The sequence below is a fragment of the Numenius arquata genome, chromosome 1 (assembly GCF_964106895.1).
Source record: "Numenius arquata chromosome 1, bNumArq3.hap1.1, whole genome shotgun sequence".
NCBI classification, from domain to species: domain Eukaryota; kingdom Metazoa; phylum Chordata; class Aves; order Charadriiformes; family Scolopacidae; genus Numenius; species Numenius arquata.
Window position 1 is genome coordinate 113144638 of NC_133576.1, and position 15948 is coordinate 113160585.

At 40.8% G+C, this 15948-nt stretch overlaps 1 protein-coding gene across 1 annotated transcript; it reads right to left on the reverse strand.

The window, feature by feature from the left end:
- Positions 1-5612: 5612 nt before the first annotated feature.
- On the reverse strand, positions 5613-15038 carry NHLRC3 (NHL repeat containing 3). Its single transcript, XM_074156043.1, has 7 exons — positions 14955-15038; positions 13597-13749; positions 12599-12746; positions 11843-12043; positions 10555-10646; positions 8902-9014; positions 5613-8393 (listed from the first exon to the last, which is right to left on the reverse strand). The coding sequence occupies exons 1-7, from the start codon at positions 15036-15038 to the stop codon at positions 8165-8167; spliced, it is 1020 nt and encodes a 339-aa protein (XP_074012144.1). The 3' UTR covers positions 5613-8164.
- Between the last annotated feature and the right edge of the window lie 910 nt (positions 15039-15948).

Genomic DNA, 15948 nt, shown 5'->3' on the forward strand with positions numbered 1-15948 from the left:
CTCAACTGTCTGTGAGAAAGAAAGATCTTTACAACGAGGAGATTGGGCAAAATGAAAATCAGGAGCTCTCTGCAGGACCATGCCTCCCCATAACAACACAGGCCAGTGTTTTCAAAGGTGCCACCTTAAAAGTTATCCCTAATATTCTTAATTTCTCCAGCTTGTTATCCATCTTGCAGTTGATTCAAACTTTCTTTCTACTGTTTTTGTCTGGTAGCATCATCCATCACACAGCCCCGTTAAGGAACCAGCCTGGAGGCAAATCATGGTAACCCTTAGGTATCATACAATCTCCCACTCCTACAACATTTTTCTAGAGTTTTCTTTCCTAAAAGCTCTGAAATTAGGCTGAGCACAAAGAAGCTGCAAGCCTTATTAGAGAGCTAGTATGGAATACACTAGGTAGAATCATTTCCATGGACCTGTTGGAACGGGTCCAGCGGAAGGCCACAAAGATGATCAGAGGGATGGAGCACCTCTCCTATGAAGACAGGCTGAGAGAGCTGGGGTTGTTCAGCCTGGAGAAGAGAAGGCTCCGGGGAGACCTCATAGCAGCCTTCCAATATCTGAAGGGAGCCTACAGGAGAGCTGGAGAGGAACTCTTTGTGAGGAAGTGTAGTGACAGGACAAGGGGTAATGGTTTTAAATTGGAAGAAGGGAGATTTAGATTAGATATCAGAAAGAAATTCTTTACTGTGAGGGTGGTGAAGCACTGGAACAGGTTGCCCAGGGAAGTTGTGGATGCCCCATCCCTGCAAGTGTTTAAGGCCAGGCTGGATGGGGCTTTGAGCAACCTGCTCTAGTGAGAGGTGTCCCTGCCCATGGCAGGGGGGTTGGAACTTGATGATCTTTAAGGTCCCTTCCAACTCTAACCGTTCTATGATTCCCCCTCCTCCCCCGACCTCCACATCTCCTCCTTAATTGATTAAATACACATTTCCAGTATAAGATTTATATACATATTGAAGCACTTGCCCCTAATATGATGATATCTTCCTTCCTTTCTCATTCACAGCATCCCTGTAGAGATAAATATGGATATTTGCTTGCAGACCAATCACCCACTGCTACGAACATTGCAGCCAGGACACATAAGGAGGCCCCATTTGGGAGCTAACAGGCACCTTCTGTACATGAGAATGAACCAGCACGACTATCGGCGTTGTCTCTTGGCTGGAAATTGTTAAAACATTTGAAAGAGCACCTTCATTTTAATTCTAAGATTTTTCAAGTGCTCTGATCTTTGAACAAAAATTAGCTTACACTTGTGCTACCTCACGTTTGTATCAGACCATGGGTGATGATGTGGTATTTTTGATGCAGTAAGTATAGTGCTTTTCATCTTTGAGACAGAGGACAGGTGCCACAGGCCACAAGGGCATGCACCTTGGGGAGAACATCAAAGCTGGCCAAACCAAAGTAAGTGCCTCCTTTGCTGAAACTTTTGATTTGCAGTAAGACCAACAAACTGACTTGGTGACTATATGTTCTATTCAGAAAGCACCTTCAACACTAAAACATTAGGGTATTTGCAAACTCTTACCTTCCTCTCAAGCTGACTTCTCCTGGGTAACAGACACCACATATCTCTGCCCATCTTTATCCCCCACCTCCTCCTTTTTTCTCCACCCCACCCCACCAGCAGACCTCACCCAGTTCTGAAGCTATAAGAGAAAAAGGCATGTTCGTGCAGATGCTTTCAATGATGAAACGCTGATGATGGCAGCTGGATACAGTCAAGGATTTTTAACAGACTCTTCTTCCCCTTCTCTCTAGTATTTTTAGTTCCACTGTAGCCTTCCTGAGATTAGAAGGGGGAAGAAGAGCCAGAACTGCCTGCAGTATTCAAAACGAGTGTTCACCAGGAATTCACATAATTACGTTGTTTGATCATCTGGTGCTTTCCCAGTACCTCCCATTATTCTCTTTGTTTTCTGACTGCTGCAGAATTTGGAAGCTCATATTTTCATAGAAGCATCTTTTATGAGCCTGAGAACACTTCCTAAACGGCAATATATATATCAAAGCTATCATTGTATATATAAAATTAGACTTCTTTTTACTAATTGTACCTGATTTTATATTTATCAATGTTGTATTCCATTTCCCATTTTATTGCACACTCAATCTCATTATATCCTTCTGCAACTCTTTGCAGCTTCTGTCTTTACTAGCCTGAGTATCTTGGTCTTGTCAGTAAATTCTGTCCCTGATTTCCCAAGTCCATTTCCAGATCATTTATCAATACATTGAGCATCACAGAACTAGTTTTTTTTTTTATATACTGCACTTATAATATTTTAATTAGTAATCCATTGTTATCCCCTCTTTCTTATCCCACCAAATTTCTTTATGGACACTTGGCAAGAAATACTGTTGAAAGCCTTTTGAAAATTTAAGCAAATTTTATTAGCCAGATCATCCTGACATACATGCTCAGAGATTCTTCCAAAGACCTGTGATAGATTTAATGGCTGTTTGTCCAATACAGCTATTTTTTTCATTATGGTTCATGTCAATTGACAAGGTACAGCCATCAGTTCTATTGGATCTCTCCAGAATCCTCACTCACAGGTGTGGGGTTTTTATTGGTTTTTTGTTTGTTTTTTTCTTTAAACCATATTTGCCTTCTCCCCCCGCCCTCTGGTACTAAGGCAGTTCTAAGCAGACGTTAGTATTTCAGAAGTCTTCTGAAAATACTGAATTACCTTAATGAAATGACCACCTGCTAGCAACTTATCAGTTTGTTTTAATAAGCCATTTACTGACACTCCAATTTCAGCCACATCTTGCCATTAAGACCCTGTCAAATAAAAAATAGAAGTTAACAGCATGGAAAGTTTACTAAGGACTTTTAACAACAAGCACAGATTTTAAAGCAAAACAGAACAAAACACACCAGTATCTATTCTGGACTATTCTTCCAGAAGGGTTGCTTTACACCTTGACCCCCTAAGCCACCCAAATCCTTTGACAACTGTCAGAGACAGTACTGCACTGAGAGTTAAGGGCAGAAACAAATTCAGCCCCATCAAATCACGGGGAGGTGGTATTACTCCTGGACAGGGCACAGACAGTTTTAGTGTCGGCAGTTCTAATAGCCAGGCTGCCTGTCACGTGGTGAACGCCCTTGTGGATTTGTTTGTTGTTAATAATAAATGCTATGAAAAGATTTTGAAATTAAAGCCTTACCGCTTTTCCACTGCAAGGCAAGTTTTCCGATCTATACAGTTTAGATAAGGAGTGGAACAGGAGATGACTCAGTCACCATCTGTAGATGACTCCGTGGGGGATAGAGCAGAAATTTCTCCCATTAGAGAGATCTCTAAGCCAGCTGAAAACAGAAAACACGAGGTTGAAGACAAACGAGTCTAGATTAAACGTAAAGCCTTCCCTTCATAATGATGCTTATTGACTACAAAGAAGGACTACAATATATAGACCTCAGTTAATCAAGAGTTAGATTTCTTAAGTCTTACTTCGTTTGTAGGAGACCCCATCATAGCTCAGACAGAATTAATGGCTTCATTCCTGATGTAACTGGGCAAAATTTTTTACCTCTGTTTTGCAGATGCAGTTACACAGTCAGGTTTGGTTTCCTCAGCCTCAAAACCTGTGATCTCATGATAAAATGTGTCTATTCGTATCTCGTTTGTATCGGTGTTACTTTGGCTTTAATGCAGTAACAAATCATCCTGTGTGCATAAATTAATATGCTCCGACTTCCAAATTTCATACAAGCAACATGACTTTGATGCTTTATGAACACTGAAAGAATCAAATATTGAATCATTTACCTGAAGAAAAGTCCGTGTTCAAAGATTTTGATGGCAACTGCTGGCAAATACAATTTTTGCAGGTGCAATCCCCCCAAAAAGTAGAATTAAATAATAATACAAAATCAGAGTAATGTTTTTAGGCGAAGGCTGAGAAAGGAGAGGTAGAATAAAACTGGTAAATCAGATCCAGTAAGCTTAGATCTAATCTCATTCAGGGTCACTTCTGTAGGGAAATATCCTGGTATTACTCTTTTGGTATAATTATGCTGCTATAGTTATACTTTTATAAATTATTATGTTTCCGAAGCAACATATCAGGAGTAATTCCATTGAAATCAATGACATAAGGAATAGAAGAATCAATTCACCATACTCAGTTGTCTCTGGACACAGAATCACTGATTTTTTTTTTTTCCAGGAAAAACAATGGAAATAAATAAAAGATGAACATAAAACCAGTAGTTATAAGCCAAAATGACTATAATACAATTATATGCTTATGTTTAAAGCAATCTATTTTAAAAAGAGAAAGGAACTCTGGAGTAATTAATTATCTTTGTTGCCTTACTCCAAATGTTTAGAAACTACCAACTGTTTACATTTACTAGTATACAGCTAGGCTGAGCATGCCAAGCATCAGCAGGGCTTTGGTGCCCTCTTATGTCTTATACAAGCAACTTCAGTGACTGCAAACACTTCTTGGTGATGGATCACTTCTGTGAAGGCTTCTCAGCTTACAAGTTGTCAAGAAAGTGTCAACTAAGATAACTAACTACTTAATGCTTCACAAAGGTTAATAACCACTTTAAGGCCGTGAACTTCTTAACAGTAAGGAGCAGAAACACAGACATATAAGTGCACCTTCCCCCTCAGCTGTTATTGAGGCAGTTCAGCCTCACTACACTGATCTTGCAGGGAACGAACCTGATTCAGGATTCTTTTGTTTTGGCCAGATATTGTTAATCAACTGCTGATTACAAAAACACACAAAAAAAAAAAAAAAAAGAAAGAAAAAAAGACTGGTTAGCATCACAGATCACAGAAAAATCAAGATGAACTGTATTAATAGTCCTGGTCTTACCTCCTGGGAACATCATCCAGTTAACAATCTAGGTACTTACCCAAAGAAGAGGATCAATTAAGAAAAAAAAAAAATCAAAAAATAAAGAAAAAAGAAAAAAAAAAAAAGTCTGCAAAGTGGGAGACATCGAAACATGGAATATTCCTATTACCTTTGCTTGGATACTCCAGAGATTACTTCTTGCACTTGAAATTGGCACCTATTAACTAAAATTAGATTTTTGAGGGGTTCTAGCAACAACTTTCTGTTTTCTTTCTTGTCAAGTTAACACTGTAGTGTGTTATTTTTCTTCTTGTGCAAATATTCCTAACCCATAGTGAAATCCCTTCTTAATCTTCTGAAAACTAAACAAATTGCTTGGTAAATCTTTTCTGGATATAAAACCTGCTTCTATATTAATAAGCTTTTTGTTAGTTTGTTTTTGATTTCCCTATTAGTGTCAAAAGGGTATACAGTTTAAACACAGGGTTTTTTTATACATGGCACTTATGTTTACTAATTACTCAGAGGAAAACATCTGGGACAGATTTATGTGAATTTATTGATACATAAATTAGAATGCGTGAGATGAGCTGCAGAAATAGTAATGTATAAAGATAACAGAATATTTGATTACATTTGAATGTTGGTATCAGAAATTATTAAATACCTTATTGAAGTGCTGAGGACTCCATATTTAGAAAAGTAATCCATTGCAATGGAATGTATTGATATTAGTGCAGAAATAAAGCGCCCAAGCCATTCATAATGGGAAATTCTCAATTTATTTTATCAAACTATACTATTAGGCAATTTTTCAGAAATCAGTTTCAAGAAGATACATAAGAAAACCTTCAGAGAATTAGCAAGTTAGTGCACAAATCAATCATTTTCTCAGTCTGGTCATAGACACAGAGGTAAAAAGGAGTCTAAGTATCCTGTACTAGTTAATAGTGAGCATCCCTTCTTATCACAGACACCCAAACGCCAAGAGGCAAGGCACATTTTGGCTCCATGGCCTACTTCAGTAAAGCCAGACAAAACTGGATGAACGCTCCCCATTTCCAGGGGCTGCAAAAGCCCATGTAAAGAGAATTGAGAGCAGATCCAGGCAGCAAACAGAACCTTCTAGAAATAACTTAATTGTCAACATCCAGAACTGCACTACCCTTTTACTGAACACAGAAGCATGTTTCCAGAGAGCTTCAAGTCCAGTTTCAACTGGATGTGACAAAGGAAAAATAAATAAGGAGAGGATGTGGTGAGGAAGGATGGATGTGTCTGAACTCCTTACATCACCAAGGATATTATAATATCATTAATTATATTTGAGTGTTATATTTTTTTTAAGAAATCCACCTTGTGTAGGTGACAAATAGCTAAATTGCACACAGAGCAGAGATCCCTGAGCTAGTGGAGATCTAGTTAGAAAATCCACACAACACACTGCAAGGCAATATGGACCTATCCGTCCAGGTCTAGAGGAAATGCTGCTACTTCTTCAGCTAATAAATATTACTTACTGGCTCTCATTCAAGTCCGTGTGAATGATGGATCATATTTGCTAGTGTATAACCCTGAAGTTCTGGTTCTTAGGCTTGCATGAGAGCAGCCAGGTTAGATTTGCTTTTGTTGTTGTGGATGTAGCCAACAACAAAGCATTCACATTTAGTGCATTAATCTCAAACAGTACTGAAATCCGTCCATCAGTCTCCACAGCTGGGTAACTTTCTATAGAACATACAAATCTGACTTTTCTGGACAGTTTCCCCATCTGCTGACCCAGAAATTTGTGACCATAGACTGAAGTCTGCCAAATTAAGATGCATTTCCTTTTGGTAACATTCACTGAACTGGATACTTCCCATCAGAATAATTCCATTTCCCATATTCCCTTTCTAAGGAAGTTGAAAAGAAATTGCCTCTCTTAGCTGGTAATTAGCATTAAAATAGTCCACACAGCAGAATAAGCGTGTGGAAACAGCAAAAAACCTTCAAAATGTTTTGAAGAGCTAGGAGATAAATATGGAATGTGGATCCACAGCTTTACAGAGGTAATCAGTTATTCACTGTCTCATTTCTGCCGTGTCATTTTCCCAATCCCATTTTCCTATACCCATTTCCCTCTGTGTTAAAAAGTGAACTAACTTAAAATCTTGTAGCAACATTTAAAGAAAACAGAACCACCCTGCACTGGGAACAGAAAGAGACAGTATTTTTTAAGGACAGAGCTTGGAAACATCTGCTAGGATATAGCATAAGAAACTTAGCTCTAGACATTAATGGAGTTGATGATGTCTAAGTGTTGGATATAAAGCAGTTAAAAATCCCCAAATCAAAACAGATGCACTGCTGTTAACTGACAGAGCTTCAATAAAATTGGGAGAAAATCACGTCTCCCAATCCCTAATGCTGATTAAGACTTTCCTAGCAAATTGCAATTTGTTTATCTTGAGGAACTTAAGTTTGAGTTGAACTTCAATATGTTCCACTATGAAATCTTACAGAACAGAAAACTCATGCTGATTTAAACCAAATCAGGTTAAGAATTGATTTAGTTAAGAATCGGTACTTGGCTGCTGTGCACATACTTTTAATTTAGTTTGAAGTGCCTGCTATCAATTGAACTTAAGTTATTTGTCTTACTGACTTTACCACTTTAGCAAGGGCTGAAAACTTAGATTTCGATGCTTATGTCATTAAACACCTAAGGCAGATGCCAGTATCAGCACTGACATCAGGATCCAGCAGCATCTTATTTGACATCATAATGCATCTCTGTATTCAGTGTTAGGCAGTATAGAATCATAGAATGGTTTGGGTTGGAAGGGACCTTAGAGATCATCTAATTCCAAACACCCTGCCATGGGCAGGACATCAGCACAATGATTCCAAAAATCAAAGAAACATTAAAATTAGGTGCTCACTTTCCAGGAAATCATTTATACACTTCTTTCAGACAGTTCTGACCTTCATTTAACAACACACGGGCTAAGTAGAAGAGCCCCAAGATGACCTAATACATTTAAGAAAAGCAGCTGTGTTTGTAGAATTTTATATAATAAAATGAAGATACTTAAAGTCATTTTACAATTCCCAGCAACAAAAGCAAAAGCCACTGCAGCATTACTAAAATGATTAACAGCTCAAGACCAGGTACTTCTCCAGGACTGCAGAACAGTCAGGACAGATTTCTAGCTCTGCACTTCTGGGAGCACAATGTTCTGTGCTTGTCTAAGGAAACACAAGCTACAGAAAACTCAAGAAAATGTGGTCATAGTCTTATATGTCACACAGCTTGTGCCACAGCAGTTGTGGGAAACCATCAGCTTAAAGGTATGTATTTTTGTACTTGCTGGGCTCCAATCTCTGCAACATAGACTGCTCCACTCTTCATGTCTACATCCACAAGGTGTGGTTTGGTTTCATCTGCCAGCTGGACTGCGTTGACCATAACACAGTCCCCAATGGAGCCAACCGGTGCCGCCGCGAAGATTGCTAACCGGTTGATATTCATCTGGGCTACAATCAGGTATTTATAATCGGCAGTAAATCTGTGAAAGACAGAAGTATATTTTTTCAGTTATGAACTCCATATGACATCTCATTTTAAGACAACTGTACATTTTAAAAGAAACAAAACCTCCTTAGTAATCAAGGTTTTGAAGGCTACAACAGACTAAATGCAGTGAAACATTGAGAATTAACTTGCAAGCCTTGCTCTAGATGTTGCTGTTCCTTGAGACAGATTATGCTACAGAAAATTCATTCAAGACAATCTTTATTCCTGTAAAAGCTGCAACAATAAGGTCAACAACACACAACAACTTAAAATGAAGTTCCCAGTCCTGCACTCAAATCCAAGGGGCTTGTTATAAAACCAGGATTTCCTTGTCAAGATAGAACTGTGCAGATCTTTGCATATGATTAGGGCCCAGCACCCTATTAGTTAAACTGGTAACTCTTTGTCATCAGGCATTAAATATCAATGTTTTAATTCACTGGTAATAGTACACCTTACTCATGCAATTGCATGCTTCTAGAGGAACTGTTCAATAATACCTGACAGAATAGGGCCCATCTTCTGAAAAGCAGCTGTTCCAAGACCCAAGCCATTCCCCTGTGACTTTATCAAAAACTTGGATTCTTTTGTTGTCTCTGTCTGCAACCCATACCTGTTAAGAACAAGAATCACAGCTGTTCACAAATCAAACACATTAGTTTCTTACGCAAGCAAAGTCTCCTGTAGTAAAAAACAAAGTACACCTTAGAAGCATGGACCTCCACATTCAAAACAAAGTAAATAGATACGACTTCCAGACACAAAACAAAACCACCATATAGCTAAGATACATAAATTATTTTATACTATAACAGAGAAATCAGTGCCTTCTCTTCATTTTTGTGGCTGTGATACGGATATATTTGGTAGAACTCTGCTCCTCCCCGCCCCCTGCCCCAGTGAGGACATATTCCCACTGACTTAATTCTAAAGATACTGACCTGACACCCATTAACAATTTGTTTTTCAACAGTAGTCTCTTTTTTGATCCAGGCCTATGATGACTGCATCTGCAAACACTCTGATATGCCTAATACTACTAAAAATATTGAGCAACACTAAGAGCATTTTCCATATGTTTTGTCTAGTCAGTTTTGTCCTTATCGCTGTTCCACCCTGTGCTAACTGGGTTCACAAACACTGCAAGCTGACAATACCACCAGGCAGTACCAGTGAAGGCCTCTCTTGTATTACAATCACTGAAATTTTAGCTGGTAACAACTCAGTCTGATAAATGAACTTCATGACTTTTCTGGGATATCACCCACAAGGAAGCAATAAACAAGTTGACCCTGAGACTTTTCATCACTATTTTTAAACGGAACACTACTACAGCAGTCTCTTAGATTTCTTTGGAATTGATTTCTAACTTAGGCTGATGATCAACACTGTGTTGGCAATTAAATCGTAGCCCATCGCAATTGCTATCTTTGAATGTATGAACTCATGGCTACCCTTCAACACAAAGCAGCCATGTCCCTCCTCCCTCCCACCCAGCCAGTTTTGGCAGAGAAGTGATTTTTATAGACGCTTCTTATTCTGGTTCAGACAGCATCAGCAGAATTAGCTCAAACCAGTGATTTAAGATGTTCTAGTCAAGTAATCTTATTTTCCCTGAAACAGATTAAGGAGAGACTGCACAATTCCTCTGTAAGAGCAGCAGAGCAAAGCCAGACTACGATTAACACCTGGCAGAGGCAGACTCTTGAGCTGCACACAGAAAATGACTGACATTCACAGCTTAGCCAAAACCTTACTATCATCTTAAATTTATTTGGAATTTCCAAATATGAAATTAAATTAAAGCCCCCTGAAGAAACTTAAGCGCTTGGGTAGATATTTATTACAGAATATAATTCTCCTGCACTTTCACAATGGCAACGTGTTAGAAACTGCAGGAAGACAGTCTGTTGTTACATGGACACTGACAACGTAACCGGTCAGAACCCTTGTGTTAACCTTGTAGCCACCTACTTTAGCAGGATCTGCAGTGGGAAACTTCTGCTTAGGACTGCTATCACCCCGAAAACTAACCCACATAGAAATGACCCACATCACAACAGTTCAATTGAAAAGAAATACAATTTGTTTTGTTCAAACAGATGTAAGCAAGTCTGTCAGAAAATGAAAAAAATTCTCCCTTTATTCTTTACCCGTCCAAAAGGATCCAGTGTTACACTGTGAGGAATCTTGAACTGACCAATGCCGGTCCCATTTGTTCCAGCCAGCCATATCTCTTTGTAATCTAAACAGAGAGCACAATGAAAGATAAAAGTAAAAATAATAATAAAAAAAATCACAGTATGAAAAGCAACAAATAAAATAGGTCTAACTCATTCCCTTGCAAAGTTACCTTGCGTAATTTTTAAACAGCGGAATTTCTAAATCCAGGCTTTTTAAACACAGTACTACTGATATATAAACCCAAGAAATACGGGAACTACTCCAAGAACTACTGTATTTTTATTAGTGGATTCAGGATTATGGTTTCAGATACGTAGCCACTAGTACACAAAAGCCATAGTCCAAGGCCCTGTTAAGCACTGTATTTATATATATAACAACAGTTGGCTGATTATGATATTGATTTGTTTACTAAATTGAAACAATCTATTGTTCATTTCAGTGGCCAGTCTGGCCCAAACCATGACACGTTTGTTACCTGGCAGTTTTGAGTTTTAACAATTTACCATTTTGCAAACTAGATATTAGCAAACTGACTGTTTCATGATAGCTCAAAGGAGAAATGGTAGCTCCACCATTTTTCCCAACTGCAGACATGCACAGACTCCTCACTCACTGCCCTAACCAACTCTACCAGCTAGCTGGGGAATATGAGCAAGCTAATTAGAATCATGGAATAATTTAAGTATAAAGATCTCCAGATACCATCGGGTCCAACCTTCTTCTCAAAGCAGGACTAGCCTTGTAACCTAATTTAACTTCAGGGTTGGATTTGTTATCATAACTCATCTAATTTTGAGCATCTCCAAGAGTGGAGACTGCACACCCTCTCTGGGTAAACTACTCACTGTCTGGTCACCCTCACTGTGAATCTTTCCCTCCAAAAAGCGAACTGGAATTTTCCCCTCTTGCATCTTTTGCTCAGTGTCCCTCATTCTTCACTGTGCATCTCCAAGAAACATGCGGGTCTGTCTTCTGCATACCTTCCCATTACTGACTTGAAGACAGCAATAAGAATCCTCCTTAGCCTTTTCTCTTGAAGCCCAAACAAACTAATTCTCTCAGTCCCTTGTCATAAACCGTTAGGAGATTTCTCCTGAAGTGACAAGCAGTAAAACAGGACCTAATCCAACAAGGTCTTCAAACTAATGTTAAATGACAGGTCTACCTAGTCCTCGCATAAATGTATTCTCAAGCTGTGTTATTTAAAATTCAATTTTCAATAGTCAATGACAGTGGAAGTTCATTTTTCCATACCGTTGGACAGTTTGAGCAATCTGTTATTCATTCCTCCGTCTCCATCCACAACATAGATATCTCCACTTTCCTCTACGAAGACCTCAGCTGGTTGATCAAATTGGAGGGGAATCAAACTTGAACCAGCATTACCTGGTGTGCCCAAGATCTGCAAAAGTTTACCCGAAGGGCTATATTGTTTCACGGTGTGCCCATGTTTCCCTGAATTAAGAAAAAAAAGTGCAAAAACATCTTAACAAAACAAAATGTAAGTATTACAACTGATTACAAAGATTAAAAAATAAAATCTCCTGATATTCACAAACTGTATTAATAAATCAAACAGACAAAATTCTATAGTGAGAAGATGACTGTGGGCTAGTAAATCCATAGGCTACAACAATATTCACCCACTGTATTAGGGCTACCAAACCTAAGACAGAAGGTAAGTCTAGACAGAAGATTTTTTTCCTCCCTGATAGTTCTCCTGGGAAAAAAAAAACACAACAAAAAACCCCACAAAATAAAACAACAACAACAACAAAAAAAACCCAAAATCTTGCTTACTAAGTTTGGAAGCTACAAGCAGACACACAGCTTAGTTCAGGAACCACCAAGAGTATTTTGTGCAGCACCTGAGAAGTTTGTTTATGGCAAGAAAAGCACAAATCTGTCTCAGAATTATTTGAGAAACTTAAATGAGTTGTCTAAAGTAATATCTGCAATATTAGCATTTTCTTCCCCACCTGATACTTCTCATATCACCACCATGCATACCTGTTCCAACATCTGTGATCCATACAGAACTATCTGTTGCGGTGTTCAATACAAAGATACCATGAGGCATTTCAACTGTATTATTCCAGGAGTAAAGAAAATAGCCTTCCTCTGAGAATACAAGTACCTTTGGTACATTATCTCCCCTCTGAAAAGGCAAGAAAAGGTCTATTAAGAAAAAGCATTAAGCAAGTTATGATATTTTTGAAAATTCCTCTTGGTAAGGTTTTGTAATGTTTCATGAATCATGAGTCTCCTGAGACTGTCTGCTAGATCTCATTTTTTCCAGCTAGAAGAGAGAGAGAATAGTCTAAGTTTAGCATGCAAAACCTTCCACTCATTCTAGACTTTCAACTTAAATCACATGAAGTCCCATTTTAACAGCAGCAAAGCTCCTGCAGTTATCTTGGTCTCCATTTTTAATCATGTTTTTATATTCTTGCTAAAAAATACGCCTACACATGCATGAAAAACTGTAACTGTACTTATTAGCTGTGTGGCATACTCATACTGCGCTTTATAACTAAATACTCCACTTTCTTATGGAGAGAATGTCTTATCCATGACCTAGAGATACCAATGCACAGAACTGGGTAAAGCAAATAATTGAACTCCAGTTACTGTAACAGGCTGAAAGGGCTGTGTGGTTTTGATTTCATGGGACAAAGGCTGAACGAGTGGAAGGGGACTAGTCAGTTGCCCCAGAAACACAGTTTACCTTACAGTTAGAGAAGAAGCTTCCGTAAATCAGTTAAGTTGGATCACGCATTCATATCACAGAAATTTAATGCTTTTAAAAGCACAAGCAAGTCCAGTCCCAGAACTGCTTTCAAAAAACGTATATAGCAGACATATCAATACTTATATCTTCACAAATTTTGATACAATAGCTATTCATATATATACACACATACATATATATCTTAATCTAAAACAGCCACTTTAAGGGCAAAAATACACTAGGTTAACAAGGAGAGAAATATTGTATTCTCACTCACTTGTCCCACATAGACCAAACCATGAAGAGAGTCAACAGCAACACAAAAGGTTTGACCAGTGAAATATTCTGGAATTTTAGGCCAGCCTATGTCCAGCTTGTACATCTGCTGCTGTCCCTTCCAAGGGGAGGGGTAATCAAATGCATTTAAAACCTGAAAATACAAAAATACATACCCTTTAGTAGCTAAATCCCACAATCGCGGGATCAGGAGAACCAGCACTATAAATTAACTTTGTTCTGAAACATCATAAATTGATTTACTCAATTTAAATTAAGAAGACAGATAAACAGAAATAGGCTTGTGGCTAGGGCTTTTGGGTGCAAATGGGAAAATTTCAACAAACTGGAAATTAGCTAATGAAATCCTTTGGATTGGGGAGCTCTGGAATTAGAAGGCAAAAAACATACTCTGAAATTTCTTATATTGAAGCTGCTGTTACTATCTGTAAATCACACTCCTTCGCTACTAGAAGGTTCCAACTGCAACAGAATAAATAACAACTTAAAATATGAAAATAAGAAAAAGAAAAATCAGGATAAAGGGAAAATACAGGTCAAGAAAGAAAACTACCTCTTAGAAATGGGAAAGTGTAAGGTACTAGGAATGGCAAAACTCAGGTCAATGTATACATTTGAAAGGACAATGGAAGGAAGTAATCTTCCACCTTTTTGTTCTACTTTTCCAGCAGAAGAATGGAAACCAAGCACAGCTACCCTGCGGCAAGTACTGGATGGAGATCTAAGCACTGAAACAGAAAAGATCAGGCTAAAACTAAGAAGTAACAAGTGGTGGCCCTGAAGGACCAGGTCCATCTAACATTTCTGTTAAATGCCTCACCAGAAGTAGGGGTTAAGTTGATGACAGAGAACTGCGAACATTTTAAGACAGACTAGACTATCATGAAGGAAAAGTAATTAACCAGGGAGAAAATCTGAGAGTAAGTAGTGCAAAGTTATTGACCAACAGATTATGAAGTTTCTCCTTGTTAAGCAGAGCATATTGCTGGGAAACCCCTGAAAAAGAAACCCCCAGCACCCGTGTTTATCTCAGAAGAGCCGTGAAGCCACATCACCAAACCTCCGCCCAGAACGACCTAAGCCAGAAAAGGCGCGGGAAGGCACCAGGACGAACCGGGTCCCGGGGCCCAGCCCGCACCACTACGAGTCCCCGAGGCCCGAGGAGACCTGGGACCGGCTCCAGCCCCACCGCTCTCCTCCCCTAGTATCTGCCTTCGGGCGGGAAGCCGTAACCAGAGGTTTTGCACAAAGCTGCCGCTGCCACCTCCTTCCTTCGTTCGTTCCTCCCTCCCTCCTTCTTTCTCCTTCTCCCTCCTTCAGGCCGCCGCCGCCTCCCACCTGCGCGCCCCAGAGCAGGGCCAGCAGGGCCAGCAGGCCACCGGCCATCACTAGCCACTGTCCTGCCGGCCGCTTCCGCCCCATGGAGGCCGGAACGGGCGGGACGCGTTGCCATAGCAACCACGTGACCGGCACCTCCCCTGCCTCCCACCTCCGGGCGGGCCCTGGCCCTGGGAAGAGGGGTGGGAGGGCTGTCCCCTGTCGCCATTTATCGCAGCTCCGTGCTGCCCGGAGCTATGCCGGCTCCGACCTGAGCAGCGGCAGGGCCGAGGCAGGCCAGAGAGGGCGCAGCGGCGCCCCGCGGCAGCGCTCAGCGTTTCGGCGCGACGCCCGGGAGCTGGAAGAGGGGCGAGTCCGGCTCGAATTTCGGCTATTTTTGCTCAGGCATCGTTGTGGGCCAGCAGCGTGAAAAAGGGGCCTTCGGCTCCGCGGTGTGATGTCACAGGCGCGCGACGGCGGAAAGGCAGGATTGGTGGAGATCTGTCGGTGGCTCTGGACTGCCCGCCGCCCTCTCGCCTCCCGTCCCCGGCGGCCGCTTGGAAACGCCTCGGCCTCCCGTCCCCGGCGGCCGCTTGGAAGCGCCTCGGCCTTTCACCACCGGAATCAAAGCGGGTGGCGGCGCAGCAAGCTATGGGGTGCGGGGGCGCCCCGCGGGCGGGTGCGGGCCGGCCGGGCCTCGGCGCCGCGTGTTGAGGGGAGCGGCGCGGAGCGGCGGGGTGGTTGGGCGGCCGTCCCTGCCGCTGCCTCGGCCTCTCTCTCTGCTCCGTGCCCTTCTCCCTTCTGCGCCGGGAGAAGCGCCGCGGAACGCTGCAGAGAGCGGGAGCGGGTCCCTTCCGCGCCTGGCGGCCTGCCTTTGTCTCTTGTGCCGTGTCCAGCATTGCAGAGGCGTCAGCGCTGAATTCCCAGGGGCCGAGAAGATCCCAGGCTGCCTTTCTTGCCTTCTTGGGTTTTTTTGGTGGTTTTTTTTTTTTAATTTTTTTTTTTTAATTTTTTT